The 19,283-nt window shown below is 36.8% G+C and overlaps 1 protein-coding gene across 6 annotated transcripts; it reads left to right on the top strand.

Moving 5' to 3' along the window:
* The first annotated feature begins 482 nt into the window (after nucleotides 1-482).
* Nucleotides 483-18,927, top strand: LOC100243216 (OVARIAN TUMOR DOMAIN-containing deubiquitinating enzyme 12). Of its 6 annotated transcripts, none has more exons than XM_010652909.3 (12): nucleotides 483-1,198; nucleotides 2,014-2,591; nucleotides 2,694-2,866; nucleotides 3,706-3,779; nucleotides 3,983-4,037; nucleotides 4,942-5,016; nucleotides 5,152-5,225; nucleotides 5,313-5,361; nucleotides 6,939-7,023; nucleotides 17,834-17,890; nucleotides 18,362-18,452; nucleotides 18,573-18,927. In XM_010652909.3, coding segments are annotated over exons 2-12 (1,062 nt in total). In that variant the 5' UTR covers nucleotides 483-1,198; nucleotides 2,014-2,263; the 3' UTR covers nucleotides 18,574-18,927. The 6 variants fall into 6 exon arrangements, 4 of the variants coding, with proteins under 4 accessions (XP_010651211.1, XP_002282609.1, XP_010651212.1 ...); XR_002030351.1 differs by having other exon boundaries at nucleotides 485-974; nucleotides 6,939-7,012; XM_002282573.3 differs by having other exon boundaries at nucleotides 486-974.
* Nucleotides 18,928-19,283: the final 356 nt, after the last annotated feature.

Raw genomic sequence — 19,283 nt, 5'->3', positions numbered from 1 at the left:
ATTATTATTTACCAATTAATACTCTTATTGCATGAAATTAAAAATATATGCTTTAAAATAATAAAAAATCTATATATTGACACTTAAAGAGTAGAGTATTATTTTAATAAAAATTAATTTGTTTAAAATACTAATAAATTACTGTTTTTATTTATGAATAAATTAATAATCTTAAACAATAAAATTATATAAATAAATAAGACAAAAATTTTAAAAATCATAAAAAAATGCAAAGGTGTGAAATTAAAGCAACTTTTTAAATAATAAAATAATTTTGTCGTGATGAAAAATTAATTTTATTTTAAATATTAAAAGCAACTTTTTTAGATTTAAAAGTTAGAAACATAAACCATCGTAGCTAATACCTGATACCTCTGTGATTTTTTATATCTAAGTTTTTTTTTATAAAAAAAACCCATAAACGCTTTTAAAAACAGAGTCCAAAAGGCTTTTATAGAGATGAAACGTCTAACAGTTGAATCCAGACAGGCCTTCCTTAAAGGGCCAGGTAGAAAATTTTGCTAAATCCCTGAAAGGGTAAAGGAAGTGCTTCTGAACTCTCGGAAATGCTTATATCAGGAGGGACATGAAGAGAAAGTGAACTGCAGAGAACCCAAACGCCGTTAAGTAACGGCTCCTCATCAGTGTCTGTGTAGTGTGTCCACTTCTCTGAGAATGGGCTGCTGCTAGTGTCAGAATAATCCGTACGACAGCCTCGTGACGTCCGTTCCCGTCGAAACAAACACAAAACAAAGCCCTCTCTACTGGTCACTCTCTCCATTTCGTGGCGTCTCGAACGCGCTTCTCTCAAATATCATTTTCATTTTCCTACCCTTCCCTCTCTCTCTCTCTCTCTCTCTCTCTCTCTCTCTCCTGTTTTTTTCTTCTTTTTTTTTTTTTTTGGTAAAAAAAAAATCTCGGTATCATGATTTGTGAGGATCAAGCGATGCGATCTCATTCGATTCACATAAGAGGTGAGAGATTCACCGTTTCGTGGATTTTGATTTTCAAGCCTGAATGAGTGGATCCTCACTGGTCCAAGTAGGGGTTCTGTTTAGTTGTCTGAGAAAATGGAGAGAAAAAAAAGGAAAGGAAATGGGCATTTTTTGATGATTGGTTGAACTAGGCTAGGCTGAAAAGATCAAGATTTTGTATTTTTTTCCTTGCATTTTTCTCAACAGCGAAATGGAGGACATAGGTAATGCCTGATTTTGCAATGCTGATTTATTAGTAGAATTTGTGTTTCTTTTTTGGCTTAATTCTGATTTTGTGGTCAATTTTGACTTTACTTGGTTTTGGAGATTGACATTTTGCTTTATCTGGTTTGAGGTTTATGGTTCTTTCATTTGCTCGTGAATTGTAATTTAATGTTCTTGTATTTTTTCTTTGTAAATTGATTATAGTTGGACGCACATTTGAACGGAAGATCCATATTCTTCAATGTCGTGATTTTTGAAAGTGGTTATTGAAATACCTAAAATACCAATGTTGGTCATGCATGCTTTTCTATGATTGTTGAAATACCGAGAATACTGAAAGTTGGTCTAATTTGCTTTTCTATTATTCTGAGAACACCATATTGGAATGATTTTAAATACTATGTCAAAGACAACTGAATGGTTTCTATTTTGGTGGGATGCATATTCACACGGCCTAGTTCAACTGTTAAGGTGGGAAAAAAGGGATCATGAATGATGATTCCAGTTGCCAAACTTCTTTACTTTGATTGCTCATCGAATTTTGTTAAGATCATGTTCCCTGTTGGTGTTTTATTTATCTATAATCTATTTGTTCGTTGCCTATAAAGAAAGGTCATCTCTCTCATTTAGATCAGAAAATCTCATTTTTTTTTTAGTTTATTGGTATTTTGTAACTTTTAGTTTCAGTATTAATAGGTTTCCTTAATTCCCCACAATTATTATTTTTTTTTCTTTTTCCTTTTTGATTAAAGTTTCATGACTATTATATATCTGAAATAGTCAAATTTATTTCCGGCAGCTTTATTTCCTGCAGGTAAAAGGTAACAGTTTATATTTGCGCATCTGTTGGTAAACCTTTTGGCTCTTGTGGTGCATTTTGTGGCAAATATCCTGACTTGTTGGAAGTAAAATGTTCAGTGTCATGTATTATATTGAATGGAAGCTGGATATGGTGCGCTTCACAAGATAGATTAAGTCATGTACATCTTTTAGCAAAAGAACATCTGGTTCAAGAGTGTCAAAAAAATCAGATTTTGAGTTAAGAAGAGACATAGAAATTGCAAATGATTACATATGAGCAAGATCCTGATGTTGTTCGGTGGGGTCTCCAGCTTTTTGATGGTGATCCGTTTTCTAATTGCGGGTATGGTGGCACCATTGTACAAAATGATGTAAGTTATTATGATGGACCATATTTCAAGGAAGATCATTATGATAATGAATGTAGCAATGTGGAGAATGATGAGATTATTGCACATGCTCTTCAAGAAGAACTATCACAACTTGCTGTTGACGAAGCAGCTGGACTTTCACATGAAGTGGTAGAGGATTTGCAAGTTTCTATTTTTCCAGAAGAATGGCCTGATCAATCTATGGGAAATTATGGATTTGGTATTGGGAAAATTCAATAATACCAATTTGATTATCTAATTAGTTTGGTTGGATGCTTTCCTTGCTTTGTTCTATTGTGCTTATTTCCTTTATAACTTGCAGGGCATGAGAGCGGCCAGGAAGATACAGATGATATGGGACTTTCTAGTTCATGTTCTAGTCCTGACGAAAAGTCATACAATGGGGAGGATTGGTCATATTCTCTAGATCTGACAGATGAATATGCACTCGATGATGAAGTAGGCAAAATATTGAATCAGATGGTTCCTGTTCCTGTAAGTGTAGCATCTATTGAACACTCTTTATGCTTGAATTAATGAGATAAGATATCCACTCTGTAAAATTGGTTAAAATTGAAAACTTGAAGTCCTGCATTTTGGGGAGTTGTATTCCATATATCACTTGTGCCCTTGTTTTTCCATGTTGAGGACTTGTCACAACATCCTCCTGCTGTATTATACCTGTTTAAGTTTGCTTGTGTCTGTGTAGCATTAGCATGTGGCATATTTTGCTAATCTTTAATTTCACTTTGTATACTCTTTTTTCAATAATTTGGAAGTTTCTAACAATCATTAATGCTGTGGATTGAAATATTACTGTTATAGAAAATAATTGGTTTTCACTTGCCTAGTTTATTGTGTTTCTGGTCACATAGGAAGTTTTGGTCTGGGATATCCTAATTCTGTATTCATGCTATGATTAAAAGAGAGATTTTGGGCCAAGAAAAGAAAAGAAAAAAGAGAGTGAAGTTGGTCTTTTTATAGAGCTAGGAGTACAGATTCTTATTATGTTCATCATTTTAAGCCTAAAGTGTTCTGTTCTATAATGTTCAGGAATATAAATTGATAATATGCAAGCTAATCTTGAATAGTTAATGTTCAGAAGTATGCATTACGTATTGTAACTGAATGGCTTAATGTTAGGTAAAATTGTATTGTCTCTAGATTCTCTAACATCTCCAAAACCTTACACATGAAATGGTCAGTAACACATGCTACAGGATGATTGATTGTTGTGCTTGCTTAATTTTGTAAATTGAGGGGCTAGTATATGCTTTAGCTCCTTATACCATCCTCAAACTTATGTTTTTGTTTTTCTTCTTGGTTCTGTGCAGCATGTTCCCAAAATCAATGGAGAAATACCCTCTCTTGATGAAGCAACTCTAGATCATCAGAGGCTGTTGGACCGGTATTGATTCCTTATCATCCTGGACAAGGAGTATCCTGTGGATGTTTTCTTTTTTCTTTTTTCTTTTTTGTTTATTTTCCTTTTGCTTATCTTTCATTTGTCAAGATCTTTGCATCTCTGTCTATTGTTATGGTTCTGTAGCAATTTTGTTCTGTGCCTACTCGTATGTACAATTAAGGCTGTGAATGTTTGTTCTTCTATAGATTGCAGTTATTTGATTTGGTGGAGCTTAAAGTTCAAGGAGATGGTAACTGTCAGGTTAGCAATTTAAATTTTCATGCCCTGATCATACACAACATGCTCTGCATACTGTGAATTGATTTATTTGTTTATTATTTTTTATTTTACTACCTGAAAATGGGGGTGTTACTCCTTATTTAGTGGAGGTTAAATTGAGTGGTTTACTATTTTGCCATGTACTTTTTTTTTAATAATGGAATGATAGTGCTAATGTTTTTGGTGTTAAAGGCAAGAGACCACAAAGGCCATACTGAACTGGCCATGTCTTTCCAGTCTTACCATAGGTGATCAGTAGATCGGCATATCATCTCCATCACTGGATGTTAATGCTGGTGTTAAGAATATGTGCTAGACGAGTGGTACTTTTGTGCCAGAATCTCGATGGAGTCTTCCCAAGCTTTCTTCAAATCTTGGGCCTTTAGTCAGTGTTTTTGCATGGAATTTATTGGTAGAACCAGTTTTCTTACCTGATTTCATTAAGCCAGGATTCACCCTCTTTTCAGCAGATTTAAATGTGCTGTGAAGAACTATTTTCTTTTTTTCATTGTCTTGTAACAACTACTGACTGTGAAACCAGTTAAGTAGGTCAGCCTGTTTCCTGTCCACCTTTCCTTAAAGTTTTGTGGATCTGTATTCAGCGCTTGAAGTGAATTCACCTTTTTTCTATGCCAAGAAAGACAGCCTTGCATTCACCATGTAGGTCATTTTAAGTTTTAGTTGAATGATGGTGAATCTCTTTGATATGATACCCTCTAACATCAACTTATTTGTACATCATCCATGTTGCTGTCTCCTGGCCCAATATTGCTATGTGGCTATCTCCTGGCACAATATTGCTATGTGGCTATCTCCTGGCCCAATATTGCTTGTGCTGTGATTGTTAGTGAATGCCACTAACTCAGTTGATGTCTAATTTTTCCAGTTTCGTTCTCTGTCAGATCAAGTTTATTGTACTCCTGAGCACCACCAATTTATTAGACAACAAGTTGTAAATCAGGTTGGCCTCTCTAATTATTACACCATTTTATATAATATTAGTTTGGGAACTATGAGTTAAAATTTGAGGAAGCAACCATTTTGGACTTTATTTGGATTGTGATGTTCCTTGTGTTTTAATATTTTGAACTATCAGCTTAAGTCTTACCCAGAGATATATGAAGGATATGTTCCCATGGCTTATGGTGACTATTTGGAGAAGATGTCCAAGTATTTCTCCACTCCCTTTTGTTGACTTGAAATTAAACATTTGGATAAAACTTGACTATGCTTTTGCTGTAATATGGATGAAAATAGGACTGGAGAATGGGGTGATCACGTCACTTTGCAGGCTGCCGCAGATTTGGTATGTTTTGTTAGCTCTTTTCATGATCATGTATTAATTTAGGAACTTTTATTCTGATCTTACAACTGTTATAGCTTGCATTAAATCACCTTTCTTTTGTTTGTATGGTTTCTATTTTGGTATCCCCCAGGCTCTTGTTACTTCCATCCCAGGCAACTAGCATATACTACCCACAATTCACTGTGAGCAGATAAGTGTTTTGGGTATTATGTACTAGCTGCCTGTGGTGGAGCTAACAATGCCTGGTTGTGGGTGGGGGGAGAGGGAGTGCATGCCAAACAACTAAAATATATGTTGATTTTTGCTGGATTTGAACCCAGATCTCTTTCAAGGAGAGGACATGGGAGTACCATGAGGCAAAATTTATCACTATATACAGTTTTGTGTGGTGCAAACAACCACTGCCCTCCCTCCCCACACTCAACAACACCCCCCCCACCCCCCCCCCCCCAGATAAATATCCTACTCTTTGGCCCCCATTATAAATTTCTACTCTGCCATTGCTGACCACATTATAGCTTCTGACCTCCAAAAACAATTGTAAATCTTGAGGCATGAAACTTAAGCCTCATAGTTTCATTTTTCAAATAATAATTGATTGTGAACGAGTAAAATGCAGAATTACCTTGAGTGAGCTCCAGTTAAGCCTCATAGTTTCATTTTTCAAATAATTATTGATTGTAAATGAGGAAAATACAGAATCACTTTGAGTGAGCTCCGGTTAATTGGAGATCTCGAGTTTAGGTCCTCATTGGGGAACCTGAGACCTCCAATTAACCAGGGCATTTTGATTGCATGTTAAACTATCAATTTTTCTAAAAGTTGAAGTTGTTAGAATTTGGTCTCACAATGTATATCATTCACTAACAACCAGCTTATAAAATCTTTGTGAGTTTCTTAGGAGGGGTGAGGGTGGTGATGATTGAGTTTCTGGGAACCCCTTGAGAGAGTTGGGATTTTGCCTTGTGTCTTATGTTGTCATGCAAAAACTGTAGAGCCATATCACTTTGTTGCTTTTAATTAAATTAGAAAGTACAGAGTGGAAGACTGAACATATGGGAAATAAAAACCTAATGATTTAGGCTTTTCAAAGATACACTGGACCCTATAGCAAGCTTCTTTTGTGATTTTTCTTGCCCTCTGTTTCAAGTTAAACCGTTGACGGTTATTACAGTCCATGTCTGTGGCCAAAGCTGCATTCAAGGTTATCACCTCCTACTTTATCATGGAGACCCTGTTGGGCCTTGATGCCTTAACTCCCCACTTAGGTGCAGATGTGGAGGGCCAAATTCAGCTAACCACACTATATGTTCAATAACAAGCAAGTCTGCATCCCATTCTGGTTCCACAATATTCACATGATTAATTGTAAGTTCACATGGAATTGATTAGTCATATTTACATTCATTTTTAGAAATCTATGGAAACCTGAATACATCAAGTACTTAAGGAGACTTAAACTTGATTTTCTGTGATCAATATGTTAAAGTTAATCTGTTTGCCACTTTGAGAGTGTTTTTCATAGAAATGTCAAACAAATAGGATGCTACCTAATGCACATTAATGATTTTTTGCAGTATGGTGTTAAAATATTTGTCATAACATCTTTCAAGGATACATGCTACATTGAGATTCTTCCAAATGTTCAAAGGTCAGAGCGAGGTATTATTTCAAGAGTTCTCATTTTCAACTACTAAGTTTTCATTCAGAGAACTTACTAGTAAATTTATGCTGTTGGATAGGTTGATTTTTTTACTGATGTTGTAAGTAATATTTCCAATGTTGATTCTGGTTTCTCCTTTTTAAGGATTTATGCCTGTGTTCATCTTCCTATCTTGCACCATGTAGGGTTGATATCTTTAAAATCTTAAATAAATGCAAAGCATAGCATGATGATTTTGCTGTTTATAACAGTTGTCATTTTTCTTAAGGTTGTAGTCAGTTGCCTTAAGGTGCCCTTCATTTGAGCTATCTCCATTGTGATGAACAGCCCATCACCGTTCATGCGGTGCCATAGCATTCAGTGCATTTCTTCATCAAATTACAACCTGAAAACACACAAACCAGTTCTACTTCCCTTCACTGTTCCATATCGATTTACACTATGGTAAGAGTCAAATGTACTAGTTCTTGCTCAAACATCAACTCAAAATCAAGATGTTTCCAAGCAGTAGAAGGGTTATGAAAGTAGCGAGAAGGGTAAGGGTGCGTCCTAGAACTTTCCCTAAGTAAGCTCGCAACTAGGATGACATGAGCAAGCTAAATTATGAAACATCACCTATGAATTCTCCCAATATGTTGGAAACAACAAGAATGGAGTAACCAAGCTTTGCCTCACCTTAGCTTAGAAACTTGGTCACTCATTGTGGCAACACAAAGTGAACAAGAGCAGAAAATTGAAACTTTAAATTTTATGAGTAAAAATTCATTTTGACAACTACATTCTTAACTTCCTGTTGAAGAGGATAACTAAAACTATCCTTACATTTCTTCCTCTCCCCTTCTTCTTGCATCAAGCCACCCTTCACCTCTCTTAAATAGAACTATTTTCACACTCTTTTCCAACGGATAGGAGACAAAGATAGCATGGGCAGCTTGGGGTACAACTGGCAGCAACTTGAAGTAAGGATGGCAGTGACTTTTCTCAGCATGGACAGTAGTTGTAGAGGTTATTTTAGGCATGGAAAGTAGATGGAAAAGGTGCCTAAGATAGCTGGAAAAGGTTGGTTCCCATGGTTGGATGATGTGATGGTCAATAGTTGAAAAATATGGCAGCCATAGAGCGGAGAATGTGGCAGCCAATAGCATGAAAATATAGGCAGTTGGCAAAATGTGATGTAAACATGCCAAAAACTAAGGAAAATACCAAAAAGCACATTAGACTAAAAGTTAGGGACTTGGTAATAAAACTAGGTAAAGTGATGTATTTAGAACTTAATATCAAATAGAAATGTTTAAGTTAAGGCAAAAAAAGAAAAAGAAAAAAAGGGACAAACTAAGTGATGGCCAATGTTCGGAAAATATGGCAGCTATAGAGCAGAGAATGTGGCAGCCAATAGCATGAAAATATAGTCAATTGGAAAAATGTGATGTAAAAATGCCAAAAAATAGATGTAAACATGCCAAAAACTAAGGAAAAAGCCACAAAACACATTAGACTAAAAAAATAGTGACTTAGTAATAAAACTGGGTAAAGTGATGAATTTAGAACTTAATATCAAATATAAATGTTTAGGTTTAGGCAAAAAAAAAAAAAAAAAAAAAAAGACAAAACTAAATTTTTCCATAGGATGACTAATGCACATGAAAAGAGGCAATCTTATAAATAGTTCAAGTATGAATGGGTTTGCTTTATGTTCATTCATTCAAAGGACCCTTGCCAGGAGTCCCATTATGGGAGCTTTTTTCAGGTCCATTGCCTCTATTGATAAAGAGGGGTTGGAAAGGCTTTTTGGAGAGGAAGAGGTTCTGAAGGCTTCATCTAGTTTATGGAGTGACAAAGCTCTAGGTCCAGATTGTTCTTTAGCAATTTTGTTAGCCTGTTGTAGAAAGGGATGATATTTGAGTTCTTGGAGGAATTCCATGCAAATGGATCTTTTGAAATAAGTCTTAAATACTATTTTTGTAGTTCTTATTCCTAAAAAGAATAGGGGTAGAGGATGTCAAAGACTTTAGACTTATCAATGATCTTAGAAGCCTTTATAAGATCTGGCATAAATTTTGTTAAAGAGACTGAAGAAGGTCATTAGAAAGGTTGAGTCAGAATCTTAAAATGCTTTTATGGGGAGTAGACTAATTTCAGATGTTGCTTTGATCATAAATGAGGTAATAAATTCCAGTGAGAGGGGCTTGGATGAGGGTTTATTGTGCAAATTAGATATCAAGAAAGTGTATGATCACATGAATTAGAAGTTTTTTTCTTTCTGTTATGGATCAAATTGGTTTTGGGCATAGATAGGTGGGTTGCATTAGTTACTGCATTTCTGCAGCCAGTTTTTTTTTTTTTTGGTTGGTGAATGACTATCCTACAAGCTTTTTTCAGACCTCTAGAAATTTTAGGTACCTATTTATTTGTGTTGCTAATGGAAGCCCCTAGTGAGGATACATTTCAAGGGTCATGCAAGAGGGGCTTATTATTGGCTTCAGGTTGGTGGAAGGAAAGGATTAGGGCAGGAAACTCATCCTCTCTTTCCAGATGATACCTGGTTGTTTTGTAAGGCTTGTGAGGAGCAGTTGAGATATCTTCAGTAGGTTCTGACTTACTTTAAGCTAGTGTTTGGATCGAAGCTTAATTTATAAAACAGTGAGATGATCCTGGTGGAGAAGGTGAAGGGGGTGAAGACTTGCTTCTTTGCTTAGTTGCGGGGTGGAACTACCTATCTAGGACTGCCTTTGGGTACTTCTCTTAACTCCTGCTTAGCATAGGATTCAGTGGAGGACTGCTGAAGAGGAGGCTGTCTTCTTGGATGAATCAATGCTTGTTCGTATGTAAACTGAAACTTATTAAAAATACTCTTTGAAGCATGTCAATTTATTTCATGTTGTTGATTGTCATTCCCAACATAGTTAAAAATAGGCTAGAGAAGATCTAAGAAACTTCTTGTGGGGGAATCAAGTAGAGGGGATAAAGCTTCATCTAGTGAGTTGGTCAAACATGTGTGTGGGTAAAAAGGATGGCAATTGGGAATCATAAGGTTTTCTACTTTAAATTGGGCCTTGTTTGCTAAGTGGTTGTGGGGATATATACCCAAATAACTTGTGAAAGAGGGTCACTAAGGGCAAGTTTGGGGCGTTAGATCAATGATAGAGTACCCTGGAGGTGAGAGAGGTATTTAGGGAGGAATGTGGAAAGCCATTAGAAGGGAATGATAAGAGGTTAAGATCAAAAGTTTAATCTTGATTAGGGATGGCAATTTTATGGGTAATTCGGGTCACCTGACCCGCCCCACCCCTATTGGAACGGGTATGGGAATATCCTATTCGGGTATAGAATGGGTTTGGGGAATATATAAAAACCCGAATTGGGTTTAGGGTGGGGATGAGTTTTTTAGTTTCCGCCCCGCTCGTATGTGAATTACCAATTCACCCTTATGTCATTACAAAATACCCAAAAAGTGCTCCATATATAATCATTTCTTCCTAAAGTTTTAAGGTTCTTTCACTCGTAAAAGAGTCAGAGGGCTTTCGTTCTCATTTCTTCCCGTTTTCTCATTTCTTCCTAAATTGCTCAGGGTTTTTTTTCCTTGTAAGAGGGCGTTCGTTTTCTCATTTCTTCCTAAATTGCTTCTTCCCGTTTCACCCTAAAAGCACAATTTTTGCTTTGAAAACCAGAATACCAAATTCGTAGACAACAAATTATTAGAGTTTCTATGGATTCCTCACTTCCAGGTAAGAAAACCCTAAGTTTTGAGGTTTTGTTAGAAATGTCTTGTTTTTCATATTTTCTGGTTTTAGTTGATGGATTTGAGATTTTTTGGATTGTTTATTTGTAGATTTGTGCATTTTGTTCTCGTATGTGCAGTTTGCAATTTTGTTGCACAACAAATGTTTGATTAAATGTGGATGAGGAGACAACACAACATGGGTGTTGTCGGAGTATGAATCATTTTGAAAGAGGTTCTTTGTAGCTTAAATATGATAACCCAGATAGCGTTTATTGAAATTCCAGAGACTCATGTTCTGTAAAAGCATAATTCCCGAAAATACATTTGGGACGGGGATGGGATTATCATCTCTTTTGTAAATGGGCATGGGGGACACCAACTCGCCCTGCCCCGGGTTTGGGACGGGGATGGGAAAAAAAATGTATAACCGAGACGGAAATGGGGTAGGGGTGGCCCGTCCATACCCGCCCTGTTGCCATCCCTAATCTTGATGGGGAATAGATTAAGGACCAAGTTTTAGCGGATAGGTGGATTGGGGAGCATTCTTTGAGGAAAGCCTTTCCATCTCTTTGTACTCTTGCATGGTCAAGAATGGAAGAGTGACGGATATATGCGTGGTGAAGGGAGATCAAGGTCATTGGAACCCCTTTTTTTGTAGCTCCTTTCAGGTTTGGTATTAAGAGGTGGTGGGTTTGTTTTATGGAGTTCGTTCATTCCATGGGAGTGCTTCGGGTGGGAGTGGATAGAACAGTTTGTCAGGGAGCAAAGAAGGGATGGTGTTTGGTAAAATCTTATAACAATTTTTTGTAGGGGAGGAAGGGGAATAAAGGTCAGGAGTGGTAAGAGATTCCTATGAAGTTAGGGTATGTAAAGAGATTGGGAAGCAATGGAAGCTTTTTAATTCAATGATTTCCTTTGAGGTGGACGATAGGTGTAGGGTGAAGTTTTGGAAAGACAAGTGTAGTGAAGAGCCCTTATGTGAGACTTTCCCATCCTTGTTTGCCTTATTTGATTCTAAAGAGGTATGGGTAGTTGATTTGTGGGAACATTGAGGAGGAGGAAATTGGAACTTCTGTTTGGTTAGGAACTTGAATGATTGTGAGTTGGGTGTTATGAAGTGTTTTCTTTCTAAACTTCAAGGACATTTAGTGAAAAGGGAGCAAGAGGATAGAGTAGTTTGGAAGGGTTATAGCAAAGGGGTTTTCTCTGTAAGGGGGCTTTATTCTTTGCTAGAGAATGATAGTACTATCCCTTTCCTTTTAAAGATAGTTTGGAACCCATGGATTCCTTCAAAGGTGAGTTTCTTCACTTAGGAGGCTTGTTGGGGAAATGTTTGGACTTTGGATTAGCTTCAACGAAGATGGTGGATTTTGACCAATGAGCGTGCATTGTGCAAAGAGGAGTTAAAGTCCATTGATCACATTCTTCTTCATTATGACAAGACGAGATTATTATGGCGGTTGGTGTTCAGTGGGTTATTTTTTAGTCAATTAGGGAGACCCTCCTTGGGTGGCGTGGGTCTTTTACAGAGAGAAGATGTATTAAGGCTTGGAGAGTAGCTCATTGCATTTTCTGGACAATCTGGAAGGAAAGAAAGAGGAGATACTTTGCCCTCTCAGATCTAAACGGGGACAAGGCTCCTGGTCCAGACGGCTTTTCTCTCAGCTTTTGGCAGTTTAGCTGGGATTTTGTGAAAGATGAGGTTATGGGCTTTATGAAGGAGTTCCACGAGCATGGCAGATTTGTGAGGAGCCTGAATTCAACTTTCCTAGTCCTTACCCCTAAAAAACCGGATGCGGAGGACCTTAAAGATTTCAGACCGATTAGCTTGATAGGTGGATTGTATAAACTGTTGGCAAAAGTGCTAGCAAACAGGATCAAGAAAGTGGTGGGAAAGGTGGTGTCTTCAGCTCAAAACGCCTTTGTTGAAGGAAGACAAATTTTGGATGCTGCCCTAATTGCCAATAAGGCAATAGATTCATTGCTGAAGAGAAATGAGAGTGGGGTGTTGTGTAAGCTAGATATAGAGAAGCCGTACGATCACTTGAATTGGAATTTTCTACTATTGGTATTGCAAAGAATGGGGTTTGGGGAGAAGTGGACTGGCTGGATCTCCTGGTGTATCTCCACAACGACGTTTTCAGTCTTGATCAATGGCACTCTAGCCGGTTTTTTCAATAGTTCAAGGGGTTTGCGTCAGGGGGATCCTCTCTCTCCCTACCTATTTGTTATCGGGATGGAGGCTTTTAGTAAGCTCATCCTTAGAGCAGTGAGGGGGGGTTTTCTTTCGAGCTGCAGGATAAAAGGAAGAAGTGGAGACGGGGCTGTGGTAACTCATTTGCTGTTCGCCGATGATACTTTAGTTTTTTGTGAAGCTTCCCAAGATCATATGACTCATATAAGCTGGTTGTTGATGTGGTTTGAAGCCATATCAGGTTTGAAGATTAATTTGGATAAGAGCGAGATTTTGCTGGTTGGGAGAGTAGAGAATTTGGAGGCTTTGGCTCTTGAGGTTGGTTGTAAAGTGGGAAGGCTGCCAAATTCTTACTTGGGGATCCCTTTGGGGGCGAATCACAAGTCCGTGGCTGTTTGGGATGGGGTGGAAGAGAGATTTCGGAGAAGGCTTGCCTTGTGGAAAAGGAATTATATCTCCAAAGGCGGTAGAATTACCCTAATTCGTAGTACTTTGTCAAGTATGCCCATATACTTGATGTCTTTACTTCGAATTCCAAGAGTGGTTAGTTTAAGATTGGAAAAAATTCAAAGGGATTTTTTGTGGGGGGGAGGAGCTTTGGAGAGGAAGCCTCATCTAGTAAATTGGGATTCCGTGTGCTCGGACATAAGGAAGGGTGGCTTGGGAGTTAGATGTTTGTCTACTCTCAATAGAGCCCTTTTATGCAAGTGGAACTGGCGGTTTGCGAATGAAAGGGAGGCTCTTTGGAGGGAAGTCATTAGTAGGAAGTTCGGGGAGGAAGAAGGGGGCTGGTATACTAGAGAAGTTAGGGAGGGGTTTGGAGTAGGCTTGTGGAAGGAAATAAGGAAGGAAGGAGCTCTCTTGCAAAACAAAGTTGTCTTTTCTGTGGGGAATGGTAGAAGGGTGAAATTTTGGAATGATAATTGGTGTGGGAATTTCTCTCTCAGTAATTTGTTTCCCTCTTTGTATACCTTTGCTTCATTTAAAGAGGTTTGGCTAGTGGAGTTATGGGATTATTCGGGAGATGAAGGGGTTTGGAATCCTAGCTTCTCTAGGTCCTTTAATGACTGGGAGGTGGAGGGGGTGGAGAGATTACTTCTGACAATCCGGGGTAGGAGGCTTAATCCTCTTTTGGAAGATAGAATGCTGTGGAAAGATACTAAAGATGGGATTTTCTCAGTTAAGTCCCTTTATAGTTTGCTAGCTTCAAGAAGAGATGTTCAGTTCCCTTATAGTAATATTTGGAGTATTTGTGTGCCTACCAAAGTGAGCTTCTTTGCTTGGGAAGCTTATTGGGGTAAGGTGCTAACCTTGGATCAACTTAAAAAGAGGGGCCGGTCTCTAGCTAACAGATGCTTCCTTTGTGGTATGGAAGAAGAGTCAATTGATCATATTCTTATTCAGTGTTCTAAGGCAAGAGGGTTATGGGAGTTATTGTTTGCTCTGTTTGGTGTTACTTGGGTCCTCCCTTCTTCGGTTAGAGATACTATTAGTGGTTGGTGTGGCTTTAAGTTGGGCAAGAAGCGTAGGAAGGTGTGGAACGCAGCCCCTTTGTGCATTTTTTGGGCGGTTTGGAAGGAAAGAAACAGGATAGCTTTTGATAATGAAGAGTTATCAATTCATAGGTTGAAGAATTCTTTTGTTTGTAATCTTTGGCTGTGGACTAAATCGGTTGTAAATGAGGGTCCTCTTCCTTTGATCAATTTTTTTGATTGGCTAGGCGCTAGTTGAGGGCTGGTATTGTATCTCTATTTCTTTTTGTGCCTATTGGCGCCTCTTGTATACATCCTGTATGCTTGGGTCAGCCTCAAGGCGCCCTTTTCTAATATATTTTTGTTGTGTGTTTGCCTACCAAAAAAAAAAGAAAGAGGAGATACTTTGATAGTGAAAAATTGTCTGATCAAAATCTAAAAAATATATATCTAAACAATTTCTCTGTGTGGGTCAGGGCATATATAGGTGGAGGATATACACATATAGTTGATTTCATAGATTAGTTGGGTTTTGGATGAGAGGGGGGGTATTTTTTTTTGTATTCTCTCATGTTTTTTTCTTAGTTCTCTTTGTATATGACATGTATATTCTTTTGCGCTTTTTGCGTTTTTATTAATACAACCTCTTACATATCAAAAAAAAGAAAAAAAACTTACTTTGGTTGCTCAATTGTTTGTACAAATAAGAGAAAAGGGGGTTTTGGTATTAGCAATCTCTCTTTTTTGTATTAGGCTCTTATTGGCAAGTTTAGCTCGAAATATGTGGGAAAGTTTTTTGTAAGTAGATTATGGTGGGGAAGTATGAGAAGGAAGGAGTGGGTTGGCACCCTTATGAATTTACATGTGATTATAGGGTTGGGTTGGTCTCTGGAAAGCTATTAGGAAGATGTGAGATTTTTTCTTTAATAAAACCTCCTTTGAAGTGGGTAATGACAAAAAGGTTGAGTTTTGGATGGACAGATGGTATGTAGAGGAGCCCTTGTGTAATTCTTTTCCCTTTTTATATGTGTTGGCTCTATCAAAGGAGGCTTGGATGGCGGAATTGTGGAAAGACATATAAGGGGGGATATTGGTTCCCACGTTTCACTAGGCATTTTAATGATTGGGAGTTGGAAGTTGTTGAGACTTTGTTTTCCATGTTGTGATAAAAGATAATTAGAAGGGCAATTTAATGATTAGGTGATTTGGAAAGAAGCTAAAAAATGACTATTTTTAGTCAAATCTTTCTATGTGGCTTTGGAAGTGGGGAGGACGGTCCTTTTTCCAAAGAAAATATCTAGAACCCATGGGTCCAATCTAAAGTGAGTTTTTTTGCATGAGAAGCTAGTTAGGGAAAAGTTTTGACTTTAGATAATCTCCAAAAAAGAGGGCGATCAGTAGTGAATAGATGCTATCTGTGCAAATTAGATGGGAAATCTATTGACCTTATTCTTCTTCACTCCAAAGCAAGGATTCTATGGTGCCTATTGTTTTCCTTATTCAGTGTAGATTGAGTGATCCCTTCTTTGGTGAAAGATACCCTTTTAAGTTGGCAGGACTCCTTTGTAGGAAAGAAAAAGAAAAAGGTGTGGAAAGTCACCCCCTTTTGCATTTTTTGAACAATTTGGTGGGAGAGTAATCAAAGAGTTTTTTAAGATAAGGATTAGAATAATCAAAATTTAAAACTTTTGTTCCTATGTAATCTTTTAGCTTGGGTTAACATGTACATAAGTGAAGACACAATGCCTTTGTTTGATTTTATAGAGTGGGTAGGGTCCAGTTGAGTGTCATGGGTGTTTTTTGTGTACACCTCATTTGAGGCCTTACCTTAGGTGCTCCTTGTATACATCCTATGTACTCTGATGTACCTTTTTCTATTACTAACTTATACATGCCTATCATTACCTATTAAAAAAAAAACTTTATTTACCTATCAGAAAAAGAAAAAAGAAAAAAAAGGAGACCCATCATAGAAGACATTTATATAGGAAATAGATCAAACACATTTGTTTAAGATTAGAATTTTGAGAGTTTATTACTACACCATAAATATGTGATATCCCTATTGGTACTTATCTAAGGCAAGATAGAAACGTTTCTTTCATCCCAAGAACTTTGCCTTACATCAACAGGAATGATACCTCATTTTATTTTTATCTCACATTTCTTATTATTATTAGAAGAAACAAATAAACTTGATAAGATAATGAGCTGAGAACAAAAATGGCTGGATGACAGGGTATAGATCTGCAAGTAAGTTTAATATTTTGACAGCTAATTACTTTATTTTGGTACATGAGGTCAAACTTGGAACCTCTTTATCCCCAACCCTAACTTTTTGTCACTTGAGCCATGCCTTAGGGAGTTAATTCTACAAATATATAGTTACTTGTTTGACTATTTAAGTAAGCAACAAGGAGATAATTGTAAAATTATAACATAGTAATCATTATTAATACAATTCCTTTCTTTTTATGAACTGTAATAAGATAATGAGATGGCATTTTCTGATAGTGGCTATGCTTTTTATTGTAATAATTCTTATAATTAATAATGCAACTGTGTAACAATAATTAGTATATTATAAATGGTATGATACTAGTAAGCAATATTATTATTATTATTTGCAAAATAATTATTTTACAATGGCAAAATATATATATATATATATGTTATTTCTCATAAAATGTAGGCACTTTTTGTAATATATAGCTATTAGTGAAATATTGATAGCACAACTATTACAATAAAAAGATCATACTTTGACGATTAATATTCTTTTATGGTAATTATTTGTGAAGGGGTAGGAAATATATGGCTTTTTAGAAGTTGTTGATCCACTGCTGCTGCATTGACATGCTTTTTATATGGGAATGATGTCCCTAGCAACAAATGGAGCATTCTAATTGGACTTGCCAAGCTGGTTTGGTTCTTTGTCTATCCCCTGCAGATCGCTTGTTTTAGGCTGAAATATACTGGCTAAGCAGCTTTTCTAGAAATTTGCTTCATCTTTTAATTCTATAGTTTCTAAAACCAGTTTCAGCTTGGTAAGACCATCTTTAAAGTACTTCATTACTGAACACCAAATGATTTTGGTGGAAATATGTGCTTTCTATAAAGCACACCCAAGTGTAACTGGAGTTTCAAAGCTGATTAGTTTCTTTGTTTACCCCAATAGTTCACTTGCTTTGAGCTGAAATATACTGGCCCGACAGCTTTGTTAGAAAATTTTCATCATCTTTTAGCTTTATATTTCTACAACTAGTTTCAACTTGGTATGGCACTATGGCCATCTTAGAATACTTCTTTATTGAATGCCAGTATGTACTAGTTGAATGTCTATTTGTGATTAAATTGTTGTAATTCTTCATAATGTTCAAGACTTTGGGATGAACTTCATTGGGTGGGGGTATTTTTTGCAGTAATGCTTTTGAGCTTTTGGGCAGAGGTTCACTACAACTCAATATATTTTAAAGGAGGTAAACTTTCACATCTTTTCACAGCAAACATTGTTCATTGCATATTGTTTTATTGGTAAAAGAATATGAATCAAAACTATCATTGAATTGGTTGCAAATGTGCCTCTCTGAATCTAAATGACTAATTCCTAATATTAAGATATGTTGGTTTAGAATTCTTTAAAAGGGCTGGACTTGTGTCTGGTCCATGTCATGGACCAAATTCGGTTTGACTTTACTGAAATGATTTGTTTAGTCAACCCCAGTAGTTGGATATGAGGTTTCCTTAACCTAATATTCATTATAAATTTTATGGTATTTGCATGTGCATCAATATTGGTGCGTGGTTTGAGCGTGTGATTCTTATGGATGGTTTTGTTTGGTCCCTTCAAAATTGTGTTATAACTCATCTGATAGAATTATTAACTGTGTAATCTTTTGTAATTGTCTCAGAAAATAGTAGTGTTTTAATCCATTAAGGTTTTAATTCAGATGTGCCTGAATTTGAGACTAAGAAGAAGAAGAGATGGTGGAGTTTTCGAAATAAGCAATTTGAGTCACAGGATGAATGCACGACTGAATGGTAATGACATTGCTTCATTTGTTTGATGTTTTTCTAGCTGGTTTCTGTGCCCGTCACTTTCTTAAAGAGGTTCAGCTCTATATTTTTATTTTATTCTTTTTTACTGGGTTTCATTTTCAGAGTGGGATTTTAGGGGCATACCATACCAAGGGCACAAATTTCTCCTGCCACTGCACTTTGGGATGGCTTGAGCATTTCCTCACCCGAAATATCTCTCATCTGCATTCTTTGTTCAATAATAATCCTTTTTTTTTGGGAATATTAAGAACTTTGCTGGCAGCATTGATATGGTGCTGGTATTCTAGATTCCCATCTGCTTGACTTTCGCATTTTCAGAATGTTTTGTTATTATGTACCATTTTTCTTAGCATTGTACATGCCATTTACAAACCCATGTTCATGGATGAAATTTGGTGGGTGTTTTTTATCCCTCTCTTTCTGGAAGAATGCAAGTGCAACTGTGCAATTAATATAATTGAGTTTTATTTTAAAATTAATGAATGGAGGAAATTGCTTCAGAAATCAGTAATCTTTGATTCATCTGGAACAATGATTCATCTTCACAGTGGCCGGTGGTGTTCAATCTTGTAGGTGGGGTTGGGAGCGCATTTTCGGAGAGATGTGGGAGTATGTGGAGCCTTCTATAGACTGGTTAATTCTGGTGATGTAGAGTAGGTTATCTATTAAATCAACTAATTTTCTCATCCTTTTGCCTATTTGAAAGGGTTCGATCTTGATGTTCACTTGAGACCAGAGGTAGGTAAACAAAGATTTGGGAAGTGGAAGATTAAGGCTGAGTTTGGTAATTGATTTCAAAAATAGTTTTTAAAA

This window comes from Vitis vinifera, chromosome 6 (assembly GCF_030704535.1).
Source record: "Vitis vinifera cultivar Pinot Noir 40024 chromosome 6, ASM3070453v1".
Classification (NCBI taxonomy): Eukaryota; Viridiplantae; Streptophyta; class Magnoliopsida; order Vitales; family Vitaceae; genus Vitis; species Vitis vinifera.
This window is presented reverse-complemented; position numbering and strand designations above follow the sequence as displayed.

What these genes read in the sequence shown, in the direction of transcription:
- LOC100243216 (XM_010652909.3), top strand. Translation starts at nt 2,264, where the DNA reads ATGATTACATATGAGCAAGATCCTGATGTTGTTCGGTGGGGTCTCCAG. An exon ending in ATCAGATGGTTCCTGTTCCT is followed by an intron (nt 2,867 to 3,705) that starts GTAAGTGTAGCA and finishes GGTTCTGTGCAG; the next exon opens with CATGTTCCCAAAATCAATGG. An exon ending in GACAACAAGTTGTAAATCAG is followed by an intron (nt 5,017 to 5,151) that starts GTTGGCCTCTCT and finishes TTGAACTATCAG; the next exon opens with CTTAAGTCTTACCCAGAGAT.